The 24,930-nt window shown below is 45.3% G+C and overlaps 1 protein-coding gene across 1 annotated transcript in view; it reads right to left on the bottom strand.

Moving 5' to 3' along the window:
• The window catches only part of ADCY8 (adenylate cyclase 8), a 224,148-nt gene extending 199,893 nt beyond the window's left edge, over window positions 1-24,255 (bottom strand). The window contains exon 1 of the mRNA XM_049853746.1: window positions 22,755-24,255. Coding sequence (XP_049709703.1) covers window positions 22,755-23,720 — 966 coding nt within the window. The 5' untranslated portion in view covers window positions 23,721-24,255. The remainder of the gene's footprint in view (window positions 1-22,754) is intronic.
• Window positions 24,256-24,930: the final 675 nt, after the last annotated feature.

Genomic DNA, 24,930 nt, shown 5'->3' with positions numbered 1-24,930 from the left:
CCATGGTGACTCATATCTAGCACCATCCTGTTCAGCTTTTCTGTTTTTTTTTAATAAATATGCTTATTTAGATTTGAATCCTAATTCTGCCACTTGACTTGGATAAGCCTGTTTCACCAATTTAAAAAAGTGGGAATAATTAATAACCACCTTCCAGGATTGCCACAGGATAAACTGAGCCCACATATGGAAAAGTTCAGCCTTGGTGCCTGCTACTCTAAAAGGCCTATTTCTGGGATTTCGGTCCCAGCTCTGCCTTTTACCAGTTGTGGGAAGATGGGAGATTTATTTAACCTGTCTAACCCTCAGGCTTTTCCTATGTTAAATGGGGAAAATAATGGTGCTTATTTCACAGGTTTGTTGTGATTGAGATAATTACTGAGAGCCCTTGGCATACAGTGAGCATTCAATATGGGCTGGCTGTAACTATTTATGGTGATTTCTTTCCCTTTCTCATCTAAACCATATGTTCCTTTAATGAGGGTTATGTGTCATATTAATTCTTTTGGGATCCATAGCTAGTGTGCCCATGTGATTTAGTGTGCAAACTAGGACACTTCCGAGGGTGAAAGGGAGAGCAATTTATGATTATGCCATGGGACAAACACTCACGTCCTGGGCACACTAGGATATGTGGTCACCCTTCCAATGTCACATGCCACCAGGTGAAGCAGGGGCGAAGACTGTAAGTCTTCAAACTATAATCTTGGGTAATTTATTGAAGAACAGTCTCCTCAATCAGGAAGAGCAGTTATAGTTCTAGAGTCTGGGAATATATCAGTTAGCAAAACAGAATATAGCCTTCCCTCCCCCCTGGGTGGAGAGGGACAATAAACAAACTAATAGAAAAATTCTGAAACAGAAAAGGATGATGGTTGAACAACATAATGTTGTTAATTAATTAACGTCACTGAACTGTACATGCGAAGGCTGTTAAAATGTCAAATACTACATATATATTTAAATATTACATATCTATTTACCGCAATTAAAAAGAAACGAAAACACTTAAGTGTCATGGTGAAAAGTGCTACGGAGAAAAATAAAACAAGTTGAGAGAGGAAAGGAATGATGGAGAAGGGAGTTACTGTTTTATATGGAGTGGTTAGGAAAGGTATCTCTGATAATGTTATATCTGGGCAGAAACCCAAAAGAGATAATCAAACTATGCAGGTATCCAAAGGAATAATGTGGAGAACATATTGCATAATCAACAAATATTTGTTGCAATCCAATTTTTAAATGTAAAAGGTAAATACAAAGGGTAACAGATAAGAAATAAACTGATCAATTTCCACAGAGTTCAGATATGCCTATTGTTTTCCCTAGAATTTTGGCTATGTGATCTTTAAGCAATTCATAGCATATAACTTTATCTAGATGTTACCTTTATAAAAAGAATAGTTAAATTTATTAAGTTTCTCCTATGTACTTGGTGCTTTACAAAAAATATCTTATTTCTTACAATAACCAGTCAGTATGGGGGCATTTGTGGTTGGTTCAATGGTAGAATCCTCACCTTCCTTGTGGGAGACCCAGGTTTGATTCATGGCCAATGCACATCATGTACAGCCACCGCCCATATGCCAGTGGAGCCTTGCATGTTGCCATGATGCTGATTAGGTTTCAGCAGAGCTTCCAGAATAAGATGAACTAGGGAGTAAGGCCTGGCGATCTACATCAGAAAATCAGCCAATGAAAAGTCTCTGGATCTCAAAGGTCCAATCCACAACCGTTCGTGGGGATGGCACAGGACTGGGTTTTGTTCTGTTGTGTATGGGGTTGCCATGAGTCTGGGACCAGCTCCATGGCAGCTAATAGCAACAACAATGGGGGTTGTTATACCCACTTTGCTGGTAAGAACTGTGAAGCTCAGAGAGGTGACAAATTGTGAATATGGTTAGACAGTGGGAATAGGGGACCTGAAATGTGGATTGATGCCTGCTGATTCCAAATGTCCAGCCCTTTTCCAAATAATCTAATCTAAAAACACTACTAGTTTATTTATTTATTTTTAATCTAGTCCTAACACCTAGATAAAAAGCCTGTGTTCACCTAAGAAAGAGACCAAACATCAAGACACAGTTCTTGATGGAAATCTATTCCTTGACTCATCATTCAGCAGATATTTCCTGAGTGCCTGCTATGTGCCAGACACTGTTCTAGACTCTGGAATTTATCACTGAAAACACCTCTGCCACCTTCCCGGTGGAGAGAAATAATAAGCGTAACAAAAAAAGTAAATTGTTTAGGGTCCTAGAAAGTGATTTTAAAAAAAGGAGCAAGGTAAAGGGAAGAGGAAGTGAGGGCGGAGTGGAATGTAGTGTGGGGGAGAGGGTATAACCTTAAATAAGAATGTCAGGGTAGACCTCACTGAGAAAGCAAGTTTTGAGCTAAAGTTTAACGAAGGAGAGGGAGTAAGTCATGTGGCTCTCTGGGGAAACGACATTCGAGGCAGAGGGAATAGCCAGGGAAAAACCAGGAAGGCATGTTCAAAAAATTTCTAGCAGAGAGGTTAGGTTGGAACAGACCAAGAAAGGGAAATAGTACCAGAAGGTAGGGCAGAGGTGGTGGAGCATCAGATGTGGGTCTTATGGATTAACTTGAGAAACCTTTTTAATTCTCCTGGAATCCAGATTTTTGGGTCCATGGAGTTGGCGTGACCCTCCCCCCCCAAGGCCAGTTGCCCTTGGGTATCCTTTTGAACCTTGAGCCTTTGAGGAACTGATTTTCCTGGCATCACCTTCACGTCAAACAATAGTTTAGTAAGCAGCTTAGCGGAGAACATTTTGCCTTAGGCATTGGGCTCTTTTCGAGAATTATCCATGTGCAGGCAGTTTGGAGAAGAACTCCAGGGTCTGACTGGAAGCTGTGTTTTAGGATTCATAGCATGTCCTTAATGACTCTGTTTTTACAACTGACTGACCCTGAAGCCCTCCACATGCTCTAAGGAACCAACATGGAAGGAATTTACAGTGACCCTCAGGAGACTGCCCTGCCTGGACCTGCCTATATAAACTGCTTTCACTATCTCCTCTTTGGAGCATTTTCTTGATACTTCATATTGATGCTGCCTGGTTCACATCATATCCACTCACAATAAATGATGTTTTGTTACATTCATTTCTGGAGTTTCTCTATGTGTTTGGGTTTTTGTTTTTTAACAAACTGTAAGGACACTGGTGTGATTTACAGTGAAGTGGGGGGCCATGTCAGAGTTGGGAGCAGGGGAGGTGGCTGATTAACAGATAGATTTGGTTCAGGAGTTATGGCCAAAGAAGCTGTCGGTCTACCTGCAAGAGTTAATGGAATACAAAGTGGTAGTCTGCCTCCTGAAGTCCTCCTGAAGCTTTTGATCCATAGGAGCGACACCTCCTCCTCATCTGGGACATTGTAGCGGGGACTCCTGGTTTCCTTAGGAGGGGCTTGTGGTAGTCTCAAGGGTCCCCTCACACTCAGAGAGCTGAAAATCACAGCTAGATAAATGGAAGCATTCAAAATGGAATTCCTCACCCCACTCTGAGTTCTTCTTCTCTGGACAATTGCCTTGGCTTCTCAATTTAAGTTCAGGAAAACATTTGCACTCTTTATATCTTGAGAAGAGGAAAGCTGAGAAGTCAGAAAGCAGCAGGCACTGATTTGTTATTGAAGAGACACCCCATCTCATGGCTCTGCAGGGCAGCCGCCAGAAGTCATTGCTCCCCTTTGGTGGCCTGTCACAGTGGTCTGACCCCACTGTCTGTAGAGAGCAGGCACTGGAGTCAGTTAGCAATCCACACATCTTTGGGGTGCTGGTTGGAGCCTGTTGACATTTAATTTCCTCTGTACCTTGGAGTTTTAGAAATGGTGACAGCAATATATGCCACATAAGAGGAAAAGCCACCATCTGTCAGTTTGTCTTACTGTGATGGCTTGTATGTTGTTATGATGCTGGAGGTTATGCCACCAGTATGGTATTTCGAATACCAGCAGGGTCACGAACAGTGGACAGGTTTCAGTGGAGCTTCCAGGCTAAGACAGTCTAAGAACAAAGGCCTGGCAATCTACTTCTGAGAATCAGCCAATGAAAACCCTATGGACAGAGTATTGTCCAATATAGTGCTGGAAGATGAGCCCCCTAGGTTGGAAGGCGCTCAAAAATACACAATACACAATGGCTGCATCAGTGGACTCGAGCATATCAATGATCATGAAAATGGCACAGGATTGGGCAACTTTTTGTTCTGTTGTACATGGGGTCGCCAGGAACTGATGCCAGCTTGACACAACTAACAACCGCAACAAAGAGGAAAAAACTAAATCCTACTAGGAGATGAACAGCTCGACTGTAGCCTGCTTGCTGTTTGGATCTTAAGAAACTTTTCATGCCTGTGTTTCCTTTTCTGATAAGCAGCAGGGCTAGTAATTTGGCTCTTATAACCAAGTTATTACACCATCGGGTACATTAAATACCAGAAGACTTTAAAACATAAATTGCATTACAAATGCCAAGTGTATTTTGGTGGTATGCGTGCACTGAGCGAGTGGGTCATTTAGAGTAAGTGCTGGCTCAAGGGAAAGGAGTGGGTTTTGAAATACATGTTCTCCTTCAATATTTAATCAAAATAGTGACTCAACGTAGTTCCAGTACTGTCTCCTTTAGCTATTATTATTTTTAAAGGTCAAAGGGAACACTCAAGGAAAGAGAAGCCGTCTTTTTTATTTTTTTTTCCTTTTGTTAAAATGCTTCGTTTGGAGAAATGTTATTTGTATTCAACTTATTCTCATGGCTTCAGTCAAATGATTTGGAAATCAGTTAAAAATATGAAATGCATTCATTTTTATTAAGCAGGCTCATCGCTAATGCTTTAGCCAGAGTTTACTGGCAGCTTTTTTTGTTGGTTGGCTGTGTTACTCTCCCCAATTGTTCTGTTCATTCATTCAGTAAATCTCCATGGAACACTTTTTACGTGTCAGGCATGATTTTGGGGGCTGGAGATGTGGCAGTAAATGAGAGAACCAAGGTCTCTTTTCATGAAGGTTCCACGGCAAGCTGCATGGTAACGGGTAGCCCCTGAGAAATACGCACTGTTTCAAGGCTTTACCCTCATCATCTCTGTTAATGCTCATGCATGCCTTATAACATACATAAAATATCCCCATTTTACAGATGAGGGAATTGAGGCTTACAGAGGTTGAGTAACTTGCCAGGTCATGCAGCTAAGAGTGCTGGTATGAGGATCAAACCCAATCATTGTGGCTCCAGAGCATGTGTCCAGCCCACTCAACCCCCACGTTGCTGTCCCACCTTCTGAATTTGCCAAACAGTCTTCTATATTTGAGTGGAAATACAGGAGTGTAAATTTCCTGAAGATTAAAATATAACAAAGTGAAAGGATGTCTTCTGGGGTTTCTGTATTGGGCAACTCCAAGGATGGAATAGAGAAGCCTGGATTCATTGAGATCAAGAACTGGGAGGAGGACCAGGTTAGGGAGATAGCTTGATTTGAGGAGATAGCATTCTTTTCTAAGATTTAGGAGATTTCTTGGACTTCTCTCCTTTTTAGGGTCCAATTGTTCCACATCAAATCAATTATTTATAACTTCAAGAGTCAAAGAGTCATAAGCTTCGAATTAGAACCTCCCCACAAAAAACCAAACCTGTCGTCATTGATTGGAATTGATTCCAACTCATGGTGACTCCATGAGTTACAGAGTAGAATTGCTCCACAGGGTTTTCTTGGGCTGTAATCTTTAGGGAAGCAGATCACCAGGTCTTTCTTCCATGGCGCTGCTGGGTGGGTTTGAACTGCCAACCTTTAGGGTAGTGGTTAGTCGCCATTGAGTCTATTCTGACTCATGGTGACCTCATGTGTGCAGAGTAGAAGAGCTCCATAGGGTTTTCAAGGCTGTGGCCTTTCAGAAGCAAATCATCAGGCCTGTCTTCCAAGGCTCCTCTGGGTAGGTTCAAACCACCAAACTTTCAGCTAGTAGTTGAGTGCAAACTGCACCACCAAAGTCAAATTTGAAAACAGCTTGAAAATCAGTTAGTTCAACCCCTTTCCCTTTGCCCCAAACCCCTGACAATGGGGAATCTGGCCTCTGCTGAGCACCTCAAGGGATAGCTTTGACCTCACCAGGCCTTCTGCACTTTCAGAAAGGAAGGCATCAGCTTCTTCCAGTGGGAAATAGCCCCGCAAGTCTTCCTCATCCCTAATTGTTGCCTGGCATTTATTCTAGTACTATAAATTACATATCAGATGACTCAACCTCTGAAGTGGGTCTTTCTGTTCCCCAGATCTCCAGCATGGAGCAACGGAAAACATAAAATAAAAATGGCTCTATTTGTCTTAGATGATCAGATTGCCAAGGATGCTAAGATAGAAGGATTACAACGTGATCTCAAGGATTTAAAACACACACACACAAACCAAACCTGTGGCTGTCAGGTTAATTCCCACTCATAGCAACCCTGTAGTACAGAGAACTGCCCCACTGGGCTTCCAAGGCTATAATCTTTAAGGAAGCAGACTGCCATGTCTTTCTGCAGAGCGGCTGGTGGGTTTGAACCACTGGCCTTTCAGTTAGGAGCTGAGTGCTTAACCACTGCATCACCAGAGTTCCTTACTACTATTAGACACCATTAGATACTGAGAGCCGAGAGTGTGTCAGAAACACTCTTTGCAATTATTAGGATGATCATGAAACTTTCTACTGCTAAAGCAAGCATGTTGCCTCAAAATCTCATGGGCAAAGATATGACTAGTGGTCTCTTCCCATTCCCGGAGTAAAGGAGAGTGAAGAAAACCAGAGTCAAGGGAGCAATTAGTCCAAGTGACTAACGGACCACAGGAACCACAGCCTACATGACCCCAAGACCAGAAGAACTAGAAGGTGCCCGGCTACCACTACCGACCACTTTGACTAGGGTCACAACAGAAGGTCCTGGGCAGAGCAAGAGAAAGTTGTAGAACAAACTTATGTAATGACTCCACTCTTCTTTCTCTTTTTTCCTTTTGGTGAGCCCACTAATTTGGTATTAAAGAAAAATGGGGCAATTGTGAAGATCCAGGACTTTAAACTGTTCCAAGACTCAATTCTCCACCTAAGTTTTAGTTCTACTTTTGTAATCTCAGGTACTTGGAGGTAAAGACACTGGGCATTGGTGAGAAAACAAACAAACAACCAACCAAAACACCATTTCTCTAATCTTTATAGCATCAAGGTCTGGAACCCGTTTTGGCTCTCTGTAGAGCCATCGCAAGAGGCAGGCCAGGTATCAATACATCAACTCTTTTTATTTTTAATTTTTTGCCTTCTTGCTTCAGTAATAAAAATGGCTTGAGGAAACAGGTCTTACCTGACTTTGCATCCTTAAATGGAAGGAAAACAAATTGTTAAATGTGAATATGCATTTGCTTAACAGGGAGCCCAGGGTGGTGGGATGGATGGAACCCATGTACCTTTGGGGCCAAACAGACTTGAGTTTGTATCCTCACATGGCCACACACAATCTGAAAGACTTCGGTCAAATTGATCTCTCTGATCCTCAATTTCCTCATTTTCAAAACGGAGCTTCCAATACTACCCTCATGGGATGCCATCAGAATTGGATAAGTTGAGTTGTATAAATTGGACAACACTGAGATTCGGGCATAGTTGTCGTTGTTATTGTTAGCTGCCTTTGAGTCGGCCCCGATTTATGGCGACCCCATGCACAACGGGATGAAATGCTCCCTGTCCTGCGCCATCCCTGTGATCAGTTGCTGACTAGACCGTTGCGATCACAGGGTTTTCCTTGGCTGATTTTTGGAAGTAGGTCGCCATGCCTTTCTTCCTAGCTGTCTTAGTCTGAAAGCTTCAGTGAGGCAACATACAAGGCTCCACTGACAGACAGATGGTAGCTATGCATGAGATGCACTGGCTGGGAATTGAACCTGAATCTCCCACATGGAAGGTGAGAATTCTGCTGTTGAACTATCACTGTCCCTGCTCGGGTACAGGAGATGTGCAGTAAACGTTAGACATTATAGCTGCTGCCCAGTGCCAAGGATACTCTGAATCCAAAGGGCCCACGCTGTGCCCAGATGCACTCCAGCACCAACATTAACAAGACATTGCCGAACACCTGGTTCACCCTTTAGGAACACCTAAGTTCACAAAGCCCAGAGACTTGGAAGGGGCCTTCTAAATGAGTGAATCTCAACACTGTCCAGTGGGACCTTGGTGGTGCCTCGGTGGGTTAAGAAGGAGGAGGGGGCAGTGCAGCAAGAAGACAGACCATATGGCTCTCTCTCCCCTTGTCAAATGGTGCAATACCACTTTCATCATGTTTTATTTCAGAGCTTAGTATAAACTTAAAAAAAAAAATCTACAGCTATTCTAACAGCTTCTTTTGCTTATCCTTTTTGCTGGAGGGAACTCGGTATTTACCTTGCTATGGGTTTTCCTACTAATTTTATTGATGCTGAATTAGTTTTGCTGTCATTGACTGGCTGTATAATATTGGGATGGGTACACAATTTGAAACATGTCCACATGCACGAGATAGGCCTGAAACATACATATAACCAGATTTTAAAAATATCTTTCCAGCCATGTTTACATTCAAATTACCTTGAGCCCATGGCTTATCAGAATGTAGAATGACAATTTAGTTTGTTCCCACATCCCACAAAATTAGGAAGGGCTTTAAATAAGATGGGGCCCCTGGGTGGTGCAAAGAGGTAATATGCACAGCTACTAACTAAGGTTGGAGGTTTGAGTCTACTGAGAGGTGCTTAAGAAGAAAGGCCTGACAATTTACTTAAAAAAAAAATCAGTCATTGAAAACCCTGTGGAAACTAGTTTTATTCTGACACACATGGGGTCACCATGAGTTGGAACCAACTCAGCGGTGACTGTTTGTTCTCCTCTTATTATGGAGGAAGTGACCAATGAACGGCAGAATGAACCGAATTCTTCAAGGTCCCATTGTCTGTTTCCTGGGGTCTGTGGGTGGATTAAGAGGCATCTGCAAAAGCCAGACTCCTCATCATGGACACCGAGGTTGTAAACGCCCCACACAATCACTGCTGGGCAATACCGTCATAAAATGGCTTGTTGATCACAGCTGACATGCACATTTTGAAAAAGCCAGATAGGCAATCCGCCAAGTCACTCATTAAATATTCAAAGGAAACAATTGTGTATCAATTAAATATCTCAGTCACTATTCCCTTCGAAAAAAATCAAATGGCTAAAATGACACACAATTTTACAACTTGTGGTGTCGATGTAATTAGACCAACAGGAGAAATTAAATATTAAATACCCTGTAATAAGTTATCCTCTCAGTATTTGCTGAATCACTATTCATATGTCTCTTCCTAAGAATTTCCCAGATCAAAGACCTCAACAAGCTATGTTTTCTGTAAGAATTGTCATTATCTGATCTTATGACCCAAATAAACCAGGAAAACATACAGATCCCCACATTCACGTTCATTATAAGTCACATGGGATTAAAAAAAAGAAGAAGAAAGAAAGAAAATTAGAGCTACCAGGGACCTCAGAAATTTATAGTGATAGAATTTTAGAGCTGTGTGGGATTTATTTTGAATCCAAGACAAGCTGAGTGATTCTTATAAAGTTGCACTGTATCGGATGGCAAGTCTTAGGTGGGTCTTCTGATGACTACCGATTGCTGTTGACTCTGACTAATGGCAGCCCATGTGAAGCAGAGCACAAGTGTGCTCCCTAGGGTTTTCAATGGCTGATTTTTTGGAAGTAAAGTGCCAGTTCTTTCTTTCAAGCTGAGTAGACTTGAACCTCCAACTTTCAGGTAGCAGCTGAGCATGTTAAACATTTGTACCACCAAGATGTTGATGGAGACATGTTTCCTACAAAGGCTCCAGAGGAGAATCCTTCTTTGCCTCTTCCTAGCTTCTGGTAGTTGCTGGCAATCCTTGGCTTATAGACATATCTCTCCATTCTCTGCTTCCATCTTCACATGGCCTTCTTCCCTCTGTGTGCATCTTCCTCTCCTTTCTCTTATACAGACACCAGTCATTGGATTTAGGGCCCATCCTAATTCAGTATGACCTCATTTTAACTTGATTATATCAGCAATGCCTATTTCCGGAAACCCTGGTAGTGTAGTGGTTAAGTGCTACGGCTGCTAACCAACAGGTTGGCAGTTCAAATCCACCAGGCGCTCCTTGGAAACGCCATGGGGCAGTTCTACTCTGTTCTGTAGGGTTGCTATGAGTCGGAATTGACTCGACGGCAGTAGGTTTTGACCCTATTTCCAAATAAGCTCATGGTCAGGGATTGACCTGTGTCTCCCCAAAATATGTGTCAACTTGGTTAGGCCATGATTCCCAGTATTGTGTGGTTGTCCTCCATTTTGTGATTGTAATTTTATGTTAAAGTGGATTAGGGTGGATTGTAACACCCTTACTAAGGTCACATCCCTGATACAATGTAAAGGGAGTTTCTCTGGAGTGTGGCCTGCACCACCTTTTATCTTACAAGAGATAAAAGGAAAGGGAAGCAAGCAGAGACAGCGGACCTCATACCACCAAGAAGCCAGTGCCAGAGCAGAGCACATCTTTTGGACCCAGGGTTCCTGCATGGAGAAGCTCCTAGTCCAGGGGAACATTGATGAGAAGGACTTCCCTCCAGAGCCCACAGAGAGAGAAAGCCTTCCCCTGGAGCTGATAAGTTGGGACTTCTAGCGTACTAGACTGTGAGAGAATAAGTACCTCTTTGTTAAAGCTATCCATTTGTGGTATTTCTGTTATAGCAGCACTAGGTGATCAAGACAGTCATGTTCATAGGCTCCAGGAGTCAGAACTTGAACATATATTTTGGGGGACACATCTAAACTCCCTACAGAACCTGAGAAGGAGGAGTGTATAACCAGCACTAGACTACGTCCTAGAGACCCAACAGTGACCTGGGTACATTCCCAGCCATTGTGAAGCTCACAGCCCAGGTGGTGAGAGAGATGTGGAGGCAAACAGCAGCACAACCTGTGGCATAAACCCGATACCACAGGTAAAGTGTATCACGGTCATGTTGCTGTTATTAGCTGCTGTTGAGTTGATTATGGTCACTATGAGTCGGAATCGACTCGACGGCAGTGGCAGTGGCAGTGAGTTGATTCTGACTCATGGCGACCCCATGTGTGGAGAGTAGAACTGCTCCATAGGGTTTTCAAGAGCTGTCACCTTTCAGAAGCAGATTGCCAGGACTGCCTTCCAAGGTGCTTCTGTGTGGGTTCAAACTGCCAACCTTCTGGCTAGTAGTCGAGGGCTTACTCACAGTCATAAGAAAAGAAATACCCAACTCAGTCTAGGGTGTGTGGAAATCCTTCACAATCCTGTATTTTTTTCAACTACACACAAAATCCTCTTACGTATGAAGAAACTGTGTTTGAAGAAGCCAAAGCTGTTTGGCCAAAGTCACTGAGATTTTGTGGGTTCTAAGTTTTTAAGGCTGGAAGCAGCAGTCAAGAAATCAAATGACGCATTGCATTGGGTAAATTTGATGCAAATGACCTCTTTAAAGTGTTGAAAAGCAAAGATGTCACCTTGAAGACTAAGGTGCACCTGACCCAAGCCATGGTATTTTCAGTCACATCATATGCATGTGAAAGCTGGACAATGAATAAGGAAGACTGAAGAAGAATTGACGCCTTTGAATTGTGGTGTTGGTGAAGAATAGTGAATATACCATGGACTGCCAAAAGAATGAACATATCTGTCTTGGAAGAAGTATAACCAGAATGCTCCTTAGAAGCAAGGATGGCAAGACTGTATCTTACATACTTTGGACATGTTGTCAGGAGAGATCAGTCCCTGGAGAAGGACATCATGCTTGGCAGAGTATAGGGTCAGTGGAAAAGAGGAAGACCCTCAACAAGGTGGATTGACACAGTGGCTGCAACAATGGGCTCAAGCATAACAGCGATTGTGGAGATGGTGCAGGACCGGGCAGTGTTTTGTTCTCTTGTGCATAGGGTCGCTATGTGTTGGAACCGACTCGACAGCATTGAACAACAACAAGTTTTTAAAGAAATGGAAATGTACCTACAAGGTTTCACAAATGTCTTTAACTGCCCTTTGGCCAGTTCCCTCTGGCTGGGATGGCTTGGGCAGAGCCCCAAGAGATGCATATGAAGTGGTTATTCACTTAGTAAAAAACAAAGCTGGTATCTTAGTCTCATAAATAGAAAACGAGAGACTTGGTACTCCTTGAAGGCTGCCTATCCATCCATGAACTGTCCTCAAATGAGTTGCCCAGCTGGTGTAGGCTAGGAAGCTCGCCTGAGTGATAGGGCAGTTTGAATTTGAGCTTAGAAGAAAACACATTTGCTCTTATTGATTTTTATTTTGTTTCTTGCACTAATTGACAGTAGAAAAATGAAGCAGAGAAATGCTTCACAAAACTAAAAACAAAAGACTTACTAATAAGCTTTTTTTTGGACTTGATGAAGTCTGTTTTAGTCAAGTATATTGGATTCCAATATTTATTTTGCCTTTACAGAAAAACCTGTCCAGTTAGGGTACAAAGTGGTTTCGATGTTGTATGTTTTAAACTGTGAGAAATGGCGGATTATGTAATTGTCTAGTTCCTGTGCTTGGCAATGGCCACCCCATATGTGTCAATGTAGACGTGTGCTCTATAGAGTGTTCAATGGCTGGTTTTTTGGAAGTAGATCACCAGGCATTTCTTTCAAGGCACCTATGTATGGACTTGAACTTCCAACCTTTCAGTCAGCAGCTGAGTGTGTTAACCATTTCCACCACCCGGGGGCTCTATGTGGGTTCTCCATGGATCAGATGAACTCCACAGCAACTTTTTTTTTTTTTTTTTTAATGCTCAGCAAAGCCAACCCACTTTGTTCAATGTCCTCCCCTTAGGAGTGAGGCAGATCACCCCTGAATGGAGTGCCAGGAGTCAGGGGAGAAGATGGAAGCACTCTTGTCCACAGCTGCCCTTGCATTGAGCCAGGGTGAGCATCAGCTTGTGGCCAGAAGGGGGCATCACGGAGAGGTCAGGCCAAAGAGCGACTTTAGGTGTGCCATAAAGCAAAGGAGACCTGAGCAGGATTTTGGTGTTAGAATTCAGAGCCAAGGTGCTGAAGAACCAAGAAGGAAGCAAACGAGAGGGTGATATATATTTGTTGAGCAATTTATCTACTCACTACTTATTCTGTCCTTCGTCCTCACGTAATCCTGATTCTGGAGGTCGGGCAGAAAAACTAACCTACTTTCGCATCCTCCCTTGCTGATGACGGGTGGGGTACATGACATAATTCTGGTCCCTGAAATATAAGCAGATGTTCTTGGGCAAGGATCCCAGGAAATCTCCTTAAAAGAAGGGCAGACTCAGCTGACTCTTGCTCTTTTGCCATTTCAGCCTTTTGCCCTTCTCCCTTCTCCTTCTTCCTGCCTGCAAAACAGATGTGATGGCCACAGATGCAGCGAATGGCTTTCAATTGACCTTGAGGAAAAGACCTCCCTGTACAGGAAGGTCCTTTATGAAGTTCCTTGAAGAATCCCCACTCTGCCGCAGGCCTCCCCTGAACCTCTCGGCTGATCCCAGTCTACAAGGACTACGCATGAGGCCCTTGAGGCCAGGCCTCCATTTCATGCTTGGGAATAAGGCCAGAGAGGCTGGATTCTGCTCCTGGACAGCCCTACATCTTAACAAGCCTCACCATTTGGGAAACTAAAATGTCTTGAGTGATAACGTCCATCCAATGGTCTTTGTTCCGTCCCAGGGAAGACGCACGTAAAATGACGAGTTTCCCTTTGTCATAGCAGCACCCCAAATACTTGAGGACATCAATCATGTCCCCCCCCTTTCTTCTAGCCCCAGGCCTTCCTGGGCTCTTCCTTTTTTTTTTTTTTTGTCTTGTTCTGTTAGACTTTTTATGCTACATTTCTTCTCACCATGATCTGCATTACAGAAATATGTTTTGATTATGTATTCCCTAATCCTTAGTTGTCTCTATTTTATAAGCAACCGAGTGCATTCAGCCTGTAATCTCTCTCACACACACAATGAAGAAAAGATTCTGAAATGGTTTACTGCAGTCAACTGGAAAAGCAGCTGACACAGGACAAGGATGTGTTGTCTACAAAATGCAGTGGTTATAGCTCTGGTCTCCCGTGAACATTTCACACTGGTCTGCACTTTAGATAGAGATGGCTGTTTTTAAAAATTCACTCATTATTTTAATGTGATTTAATTTCACATCTAGCACATAACTTCACCATCCGTAACTTTACCATTTCCTGATTTGGAGGAATTTTGTGCTTCAAAGATATTTTGCAACTAGTAACACCTGAGTTTAGGCATATGAGGCAATACGTGAGGTAGGAGGGAGAGAAAAACTCTGCAACTAACGAATGTGCAAGGTATTGCACATATTAAACCATACGATCTAGCTGAATGAAATTCAGTGTCAAATCACAGACATGCACACGCAGAGTACAATGCAGATACAGCAAAGAAAAAGCCTTATCTGGAAACACAAGGTATTATAAGCCCAGTTTGTTTGTTGAGAAGGTGGCCACATGGTTGTATTCACAGGTGAAATGACATTTTTCCTGCCAGGATGTGGCCAGGCTTCCCTCGGAACGTCTGGCAGAATGTCTGGCATCTCAAGGGTTAATTAATCTACCCTGCACCCTCCTCTACCCCGCAGGGCTGACTGTGAAAAATCTCACAGCGAGAAAAGCTGTCTTCCGAAGTGCTGCTGAAGTGACCTGACTTCCTAAAATAGTCCTTCATAAACACAACTCACATGATAGAATTTGAGTGTGTAAATCCAATTACATTTCCTGGGGACGCACACGGCAGCTGATCCTGGCTTTCCCTGCTCCATTGTGGCTCGCTGGGTGAAACAGTATTCCTTCACTCCAGTCCCAGGAAAATGCTGGCGAAGAAATGATTGACTTAACCCACCCTCTTACCAACTGGGGCTCAAGCCTACGTCGCATAAAAATTCTCCAGCGCCTCCAACCTTCAGCTCCTGTTACCTTGCATTTCAGCTCAGAGAAAGAGCAAAGAACATGCTTTGAAAGGAGTATGTTGAATGAAATGATATGTTGTCCAGCTGAATATTCTAGACAGACTGGGCTCTCAGAGAATCAATATTGTGCCCATTGGTTGGTGAGAGGGAAGGTTTGAGATGTGTGTTGCAAGCGTCTCCTATGTTCTGAAAATAAACACATGTAGGATCTACTCAAATAGACCCACTCGTGAAATGAATAAATTAGCATCCGAAGAAATATTTAGACAACAGTGAAATGTCACATCAGATGATTGTAGTAGTGTCCTTAGATTACATGTGGCTAGCAGCGCTTGAATTTGGGATACATGGCTTATCTTTGTTTTTAATCTTTCATTTTTCTGCTTGGTTTCCCCTATTTTTGATGAGCTCTTAAAATGCCATCCATCATCAAAGTGCAAATATGACTGATGCATTTGTCCTACTTAAGCATGACATTGCAGCAGCTGCCTCAGAAGCCAAGTCTGCCCCGTCTTCCCAGTATCTCATCTAATTATGCTCTGACCCACTGATACCCATCAGGTGATGTTACCGGAAATGAAGAAAAACAAATTTATAATTCAATCTTGCAAAGCACATGCCGCACAATCATTTTACAACTCTCTCTAAATACACAGGCTCCAAGCTGATTTGCAACTCAGGGCAAAGGTGTCTACCGGCTAAAGCTGAAGACATTTAATTGGCCATTTCAGCAGTTATTAAAAATATCCTTTGCACAAGCCCATTCTTCCCTGCAAGAATGAAAGGAAAGCAAAAAGACAGTCTCTGGGTATTTTTCACAAGTAAAAGAGAATAAGGTTTCTATTTCCTGGCATTCGCTGGAACCTCTTGGGAAGGTTGACACTCACATCTGGTTTTGAAAGCTTTTTTTTTTCTCAGCTATGCTAGGATGCTGCAATTATGTTTTTTAAAGCCCATATGAATTTGCTAAAGGAAGCTGTACAGAAATAGAGATATTTGAGGTTTTAAAAAAAATGTTCACTGTAACTATACGGTGCAAAAAATTGGAGCCCAGTCACACGCCTTTAATGGATATTTAGGAGTATTGTGTTTTGAAGTGCCTGTTTACCTTGATAACAAACTACCACACTGGGGCAATTACAGGTTATATGCTGTCTGCGGTGCGTAAAGTCATCCCCTCGATTCCAACTCATGGCAACCCCATGTCTGTTAGAGTAGAAACTACCTCCATAGAATTTGCATGGTTGTGGCCTTTTGGAAGCAGATTGCCTGGCCTTTCTTCTGAGGCACCTCTGGGTGAGTTTGAACCACCAACCTTTCAGTTAGTAGTTTAGCCATTTGCGTCACTTGGGAAATCCAAAAGTAATCACAGGGTCCCTTTATTTGGTATGACTTAGACAAGGGACATATACTCCCAGACACTTAAGTTTAAATTTGGTAAACGTTGGTCATTTAACCTACACTTGCTTTATCTCTACTGTGAAGTCCATCCTTCGTTTAAACGATCAGAAATGAATATTTAAGCCACACATAAAGCCTACTTCTCTCACCCAATCTCCACTTGCTCGCACCATACACCATTATCTTACCCAGTATTAGAATGAATTTTTCTGCAAGGATTTTGTTTTGAAAGTTTAGATGGTAGGCTAAAAATGCCTCCGGTTATTTGTCAAATTGAAGGCATCTTATTTAATTAGCATTTTTCTGGCTCCAGTCTCTACTGTTTGATGAGATGTGTGTAAACCGGGAAGGAAAGAGCTGCCTGGGAAATTCAAGTCTGACAGCATGACCTTGAGCACTAACTAACTTGGATTTGCATTCCTGCAGGCTTTGGCTGGCACAGTTATCTTGGAGGAATCACCTCCACTCTGACACTTGCACTTAGCTACCTCACCAAGAGGTACAGAAGACTAATTAGCCACTGGCTGTAACATTTTAGAATCCCCCAGAGAAAAGCATAACGCAGCAATCTTTCTGTTTAAATATTGCTGCCTCTCAGTTTTCAGCTAACTAAACAATTTTCACTGTCTTGCCACTAATCAGCTGAAGAATGAGAATGAGGTGACTTTCAAATGTTGGGTAGTTCATATTATTGTCACCAGCAATTAAAACAGAGTAAAATGTTAATTGTAACAACCGTGCTTAGAATTTGTCCACCCTGTGAAAGAACCCAGCCAATATAACCTTAACATTAATCATTTATTTGTATAGACTGTCATTAAAAACAACAACAACAACTGTTGCCGTCAAGTCATTTCCAACTCATAGCCACAGAGTAGAACTGCTAAATAGGGTTTTCAAGGACGGCTGGTGGATTCGAACCGCTATCCTTTTGGTTAGCAACCAAGCTCTAAACCACTGTGCCACCTGAGTGATGAATTTTCAGATGGGTAAATAGTTTGCTTAAGATGTGTAAAAAAATCATGTCTTAGAAGGAATCTGGACAAAGACACACTTATTGGGTTGAATCACATATATGAAACTGATTTAACTTACAGATGGTTGAACCTTCCCAAGGGAGGAATAACTGCAGTCCCAAGTGGCACAGATGGTTAAGCACTGGGCTACTAACAAAAAGGTTATCAGTTTAAGTCCAGCCAGAAGAAAGGCCTGGGAACGTAGTTTCAAAAGGTCGCAGCCATGAAAACCCTATGGAGGGCAGTTCTAGCCTGAAACACATTGGGTCAGCATGAGTTGGAATCAACTCCATGGCAACTGGTTAGGGTTACCTGCGGAGGTAGTGGTGGTTCAGGGGTAGAATTCTCACCTCCCATGCAGGAGACCTGGCTCAAGTCCCGGCAACTGCGTCTCATGCACAGCTACCACTCATCTGTCAGTGGAAGCTTGTGTGTTGATGAACAGGTTTCAGCAGAGCTTCCACGCTAAGATGGGCTAGGAAGAAAGGCCCGGCAATCTACTTCTGAAAATCAGCCAATGAAAACCCTATGGATTACAACAGTCCAATCTGCAACAGATCCAATCATGAGTGTGACGCAGGCCCAGGTCAATAACCTCTTTGTGTGGGTGACAATTGGATGATTGTAGCCTAACTGTAGGAAACCCTGGTGGCATAGTGGTTGGCTGCTAACCAAAGGGCCGGCAGCTTGAATCTGCCAGGCGCTCCTTGGAAACTCTATGGGGCAGTTCTCCTCTGTCCTATAGGGTTGCTATGAGTCGGAATTGACTCGATGGCACGGGGCTTGGCTTGGGCTTGGGCCATGAATGAACGGAGGAAATGTATACCATGTTTTTGCCAATGGCAACCAGTCTCCTGGGTGGCTCTTTTTAGGTTCCATCTTGTACCCACGGTGGAAAGTACACAGTGATTCAAGTGAATGTAGGGCTTTGCCTCATCACATAGAGCATCTGCAGAGCATTGTGGCTTGGTTGTTGCCCTGTCAGGTCACAGAAGTAGTGGCTTTAGGAGGGAGAGAAGAAGAGCAGGTTCTTACTGCTGGGACTCAGGGGAGGCAACCGCTGGCTCAGTTGTTACTTTTGAAAATGCCATTTTCTGTGAAGTGAAACAGCAGCCAAGGCACACTGACATTATACCCTCATCTTAGCTTCCTGATGCTTAAAAATGCTAAGTTAAGCGTGAACCGTCCTCTTGTTGGGAATCGAGATGAATGCAGAGACAGGTGATGTTCTAGGGTTCATGGCTTTCACTGGACGAACTTGTGTCCAGCTGAGCGAGATGATGAGCCAGCTACCAATCACCTATTCCCAGCAATCCAGTCATTTTCTCTCATAATTTCCCTTTGGATTCTTCCATAAACCCTAACCCATGTGCTATTCGGAGTATTACTCTCTTGAGTAGTGAAACAAACAGTCATGTGTGTCGAAGGATACCCCTCAAGGGCTACCGTAAGTAACAGGCATTGGAGCTTGAATTTGAATCCTGCCCTTATCACTTCTTAGGATCATAATCTTGGGAATGTCCTTTTAAAATTTCTAAGAATTTGCCATTCCTTTTCTGAAATGAGCCTGAAGGTGATACCATCTATTCGTTATGATTAGATGCAGTAACGCTTGTGAAAGTGCTTAGTCATATCTGAAACGCCATACAAATGTAAAGGACTACTACTGTGTTTTGGTTTCTCCAAAGGGTGCTTATGTATAAAAGACGGCTTTACATACATGTAATGTATATGTGTGTGCGCAAAGCTTTCACTAACACGGTCTCAGGAGGCTTATTATTTTATAATCTTCCCTATGCCATGAATAGCCCTGGCTCTTTCGGTGACCATCTATTGATTGCCTTCTCTGTGCCTGGCATTTTTCTAGGTGAACTTGATAGACCAGACCCTCGCCCTGGAGGGGTTTCTATTCTTGGGAGGGTGTGGGGGCAGGAGGGGACACACAATAAACAAACAGATGAAATAATTTCAGACAGTGCATGTGCTATGAAAAACGAATTAGAATGAGTCATTTACTAGAGAGTGACACTTGAACTGAGTTTGGAGTAAGGAGAATGCGTCTGTCATGTGAAGACCTGGGGGAATTGTTCTAAGCAGCAAGCGTAAGTGTCCAGAAGTAGGGATGAGCCTGGGATAGTGAAAGACTGAAAACAGGATGGCGCATCTGGAGCCTGAAGCGAAGCTAAGCGAAGCGAAGGAAATAGGATCGCAGAGATCAGCAGCTACCCGCACGCAGAGGATCCAGTAAGCCCTGGGAAGAAGTTAGAATTTTGTTCTTGCTGCTCTGACAGATTAGGTCCTAAGTATGCCTTGGATATCACCAAGCATGGAAAACTAAATACCCAGAGCCGTTCGGTCAGTTCTGACTCGTAGCGACCCTATGGGACAGGGTAGAACTGCCCCACAGGGGTTCTGAGACTGTAAATCTTCACGGGAGGAAGTTGCCACATCTTTCTCCCATTGAGCAGCTGGTGGATTCGAATCATCGACCTTTCGGTTAGCAGCTGAGTGCTTTAACCACTGCACCAGTGCTCCTGGGAAACTAAATAAAAAAACAAATAAACCCGCTGCCATCGAGTTGATTCCAACTCATATAGCAAGCCTATAGAGCAGAGTAGAATTGGCTCCCAGGGTTTCCAAGGAGTGGCTGGTGAAGTTGAACTGCCCACCTTTTGGTTGGCAGCCTTAGCTCTCAACCACTGCACCATCAGGGCTCCGGACAACTAAACAGACCTAAACAAAATGACGGATTAATTCTCTACATCCAGCCAGCCACAGCTAGGAAGGAAGCTTGGACCCCTAGAGGGCGCCAAAGTAAACGTTTTGCAACCAAAGCCACACAGGACCTTTCAACACCTGAGGTGAAGGAAATGCACTCTGGCTGTCCCTGCAGGAGCTGATAAAAGGTAACTCAACCTGTGGCACCATGGTTTACCTACAGTCCCTACCCAAACAGAACGTCGAATGAGAATGGTTTGCAGGCACCAGGATCTTGATTTTCATGGTGGAGAATTGTTTGTGGAGTGGGAAGGCATTTGGAAATTATTTTTAATCTTCTCCCATCTGGTAGTATTTGAGTAGAGTAGAAAACAAATATGGAGCAAAAATTTACTTTCTGGATTCATTTGTCAAGAAAAGTATCTCTATACTTAGAACTTTAAAATATTCTTCATTTGCCACTTGGGATGTGCTATTCTAAACACTATTCCAAACTTACTTGGTGAAGCCTTTTGTGATGTGTACCAGGAGGGGCTAGCATGTGACAAGTGGTGGGTTATAATAAATGAAGTCGTCTTCGAATAATCAGATAGATGTGGGGGTATGTTGTGCAAGCAACTTAGACTGAGTCAGGGAGACGAGAAAGGAGAAGAGAGAAAGGAAAAAGGAAAAAGGAGAGGAGGAGCATAGGAGGGGGAAGGAGGTTGGGGGGGGAGATCTGCTGACATTCAGCGCATAAAGTGCATCCAAAAAAAAAAAAAAGAGAGAGAGAGAGACAGAACTTGGAAGGAAGAAAGAGATTTAGAAGATACTGGAGTTCAGACTTATATGTAAACAGAATTTAGAAGCACAGCTAAGAAAACACAATTGTATACAATCCCAAACAAAGAAAACGATTCCCTCTTCCCAGACTGAGACTGTAGCATGTGTGGGTATTAATGGCTCATGGTGATTCCGAGCAAGCATTCATTATTGTCTCTAATAAGGGAAAGTTCAGCTGGTGAGACCGTATTCACAGAGGTTCTCCTGTCCCCATTTCCTGCCTGATGATCACAGCCATGAACTTTATATACTCTCGGCTTTAACCAGAGAGACTTTAAAAAGCACTGTAAAAGCAGCCAGCCAGATACGTAACCCAAGCAAATGGACACAGACTCACCCCTAAGAGACTAAATTCCAAATTGACTTGAAGGCCTGAAGGTCAGTGATGGGTAAAGCTCTTGCACGTGGCCAGCAATCTAAAAATCATGAGCAATTTTCAGAGGTGTACTACCTGTTTAGTCTAAGAACCATCTACTCAAGCTGAACCACAAGAAGGAGGGGCTTTAAGCTTCTCATGGAGCAAAAGCGGTACAGAGGCAGAGGGCTGAGCAGCTCCATACCAAGCAGCCTCCTGCCTCAGCGCCTGTCATCAGCCTGCTATTCGAAAACACTTCAGTTGACATGCTTCCCTCGTTAGACACTCCCAAATTCACTCTCCTGTTATCTACCAGATATTTGGCAAAAAAGTGCCAGGCCATTACTTATCTGTTGCTTTCAATGACTTCTTATCCACAGAGAAGAGGAACTTTGTTCACATAAACACACCCTTATTTAATGGGGAGGGATAGAAAGAAAGTGGGAGAGAGGAAAAAGGGCTCTATAGAGTCAATGAGATCCCCCCCATCATTTCAAATCATTTACATCAAAATGTTTCTTTGCAGTTAAGCGAAACATGCATTCTTCACCAATTGCCCTCCCGCCTCTCAATTTCTGAAATTTATTCAAAGCACTGGAGTTGGATCCTGTAATGAGAGAAGACATCAGCTTAGATCCCTAAGGCAATAAAAAATTCTCCCATAAAACACGTCTCCTAGGATTGTGGAGGACTGGGAGAGATAACATTTACATAATACTCTTAACTGGCAATTAGTATGTGCTCAGTGAATGCTGGTCCTCCTTCCTTCGAGAACTGATGATTTGTGGCATGGAGACACACAGAAACCCAACTCCAAGTTTCAGAGTCCCTTAGGGCACCCTAATGTGACTTCTATGAGTAAAGCTGTTAAAGAAGGGGTCCCTTTCTAAATCTGGGTGCTTCTCCTCCACTTTTGTCTGCTGCTCCAGAGACTGCAGACCCTGGGGGATGTGTGGGGAGAGAAAGAACACTGCTCCCCAGCTGATGTCAGAAAACAATTACTCACAGAAGCAGAGTAGAAGGGTAGGGTTGGACGAAACTTTAGAGGTTATTTAGTTCCACTTCCCTCTAAGAAAGATGCCCTGGTGGGGCAGTGGTTAAGTGCTTGGCTGCTAACCAGATAGGTCGGTGGTTGGAACCCAACAGGCCCTCTACAGGAAAAAGATGTGGCAGTCTGCTTCCGTAAACACTACAGCCTTGGAAACCCTATGGGGAAGTTCTACTTTTTCCTGCAGGGTCGCTGTTCTAAGGCACCGAGGTTTTTGTCCCTCTTTTTTTGTTTGTTTGTTTTTTTAAGAAGAGAGAGATAAGGTTCCCACAACAAGGAGGGCCTCCTAGCACTGTGCCAGCCTGGGGGAGGGGACACAAAGGAGGGAGGCAACCCTGGCTCTCTTCGAAGTTTATTTACAAATAACCCCTGGGAGGCAGGAGTTACCTGGTTGATGGAAATGACCGCCAGTCTGGGGATGACCACTTGGAGGATCACCTGAAGCAGCGAGGTGCCCAGGCCGGCCAGGATGGCCCAGGTGAGGGGCAGCGGCAGCATGCTGTAGGTGGCGAAGAGCGTGAAGAGCACGTAACCGATGCCGTCACCCAGGAGCCCGTAGCCAAGGCCTGCTGCCAGGATTTGGGTGGTCATGGCCACCCAGGTGACCACGCCGCTGTACTGCAGGTACCTGTGTGAGGTGGTGTCCTTCCTGACCACCACCAGGGCGCAGATCACCACCTCGATGCCGGTGAAGAAACCCAACAGAATGCCCTTGAGCGGGTCCATGGGTGCCGAGGCCAGGCTCAAGTGGAGAACCAAGAGGGTGAGTTTAGTCAGCACGTCCAGCACGTTCATCACCACCTCGGATTTGCGCCTCTGGCCCAGGAAATAGCGCTGGTAGAGGCGCTCCAGGTCCCGGGACTTGAAGGAGTTGCGCAGGGTGGGGAAAATGACTCCCCGGTAGCTATAGCCCCCACTGAGGAAGAAATCCGAGTTGCTCGGGGCGCAGTCGAGATGCAGGAAGCCCAGGTCCCCGCCGCCCCCGCTGCCGCTGGCGCTGCCGCTCCCTCTGTGTTCCAGGAAGATTTTGCTGCCGCCGGTGCTGTGCGCGCGGTCCCCGGAGCCCAGCGAGTAGAGGGGCAGCGCCGAGTCGACCGACAGCTGCGGCTCGTGGTGGTTGGGACCGCCGCCCGCAGGGTCCGAGCTTTTGTCCGAACCTGCGCTCCCGCTGCCGCCGCCGCCGCCGCCGCGGTGCCGGTGAACGAAGCGCTGCTCGGTGATGTGCCGCACCGCCGTCTGCCACAGCAGCCGCTGCGGCCGGGAGCCGCTCCCGCCGTCGCCGGCCGGGGGCGTCGGGTGGATGGTGTAGAGATCCTCGCTGCCGCTAAGGCAGCGCACATCAGAGAGCTCCATGGCGCCGGGCCGCAGGGAGGGAGGTGCCGACCTGGGGAGGGCAGCCGCTCCGGGATTCTCAGAGACCAAAAGGAGGCCTGGAGGGGGCTTGGCGGCCAGTCCTGGACTCCCCGGTCTTCCCCTTGCAGGAGCCCTAGGCAGGGGGCACAGGTCAGGTCATAGTGCGCCCGGGGGCAAAGGGCGCCAGGAAGACCGAAGCCGCCTCCTGCGTCCTTGCCCGCCGCACTCGCGCCAGCCCGCACAGCTTGGGGGCGCGGTGGCTGTGGCTATTTGTCCGCAGAAGCCCCGGATCTCTGAGCCACGCAGCCCCTTCCCGGGTTCAGGTTCCTCGGCTGGTTCTCGGCTCAGCGTCTTGGCGCAGCCTTTGCTCTCCCTGAGGCTCCCGGGCGCCTAGACACCGCGCTTCTGCTGCGCGCCGGGCGGCTCCTGGCTGCGGCACTGGGTTCGAGACGCCCACGACTGGGCGGCTGCAGAGGGACGGACCGGGGGTGACCGGCAGCGGCGGCGGTTGCGAAGTTAGCGGCTACGGCTGGAACATCAGCCTTCAGAGAACTCCATTGCGCCGGGATGGGGAGCCGGGGCGGAGCTGGGGGGCGGGGGGAGTGGAGGGGAGGAGTGGGGGACAGCGAGGTGGCGGGAGGCTTGGGGTGGTGGTAGCCTCAGAGCTGACAAATCAGCAAACAGTTAATTTGGAGGAGGGGGGTGTACTGAGGTTCCCTCCTTGGCTCGCTCTTGCCTGCCCCCACTTCCAGAGCGCAAGGAGCGACAGCCTAGCGCTGCCTCTGGCCAGAAGCCTCCCTCGGGGATGGGGAGGGCCTGGTCCCAGGGTCCCAGCCTTGGCTAAAAGACGAGGTCGGGGCTTCCAGTTGCGTATCCGCCGGATCGCAACCTGCAGTTCCCATCCCCTTCACTTAGCTCTTTGGAGTTCATTTGGCCCCGAGCTGGAGAAGCGGGAGGCCAGGGAAGGAGAAAGTAGAGAAGTCTCCAAAGCCAACAGCTCGAGAACGAAGAAAAGGCACCGGTGCGGATCGGAGGCTGAGACCCGAAGCTCGGCGGGGGCACAGGTGTCAGGTGTGGACGAAAAGAGAGCCCGGAGGCCCCGCGGAACGCGGCTAATAGGCCTCTTGGCATCCGAAGAAGAGCCGCGTGCGAGCCTGGCGCTCCAGAGCGCACCGGGGCCACCGGCGGCGGGGAGGAATTGGGAGACTTG

Source organism: Elephas maximus, chromosome 15, assembly GCF_024166365.1.
Source record: "Elephas maximus indicus isolate mEleMax1 chromosome 15, mEleMax1 primary haplotype, whole genome shotgun sequence".
NCBI classification, from domain to species: Eukaryota; Metazoa; Chordata; class Mammalia; order Proboscidea; family Elephantidae; genus Elephas; species Elephas maximus.
This window is presented reverse-complemented; position numbering and strand designations above follow the sequence as displayed.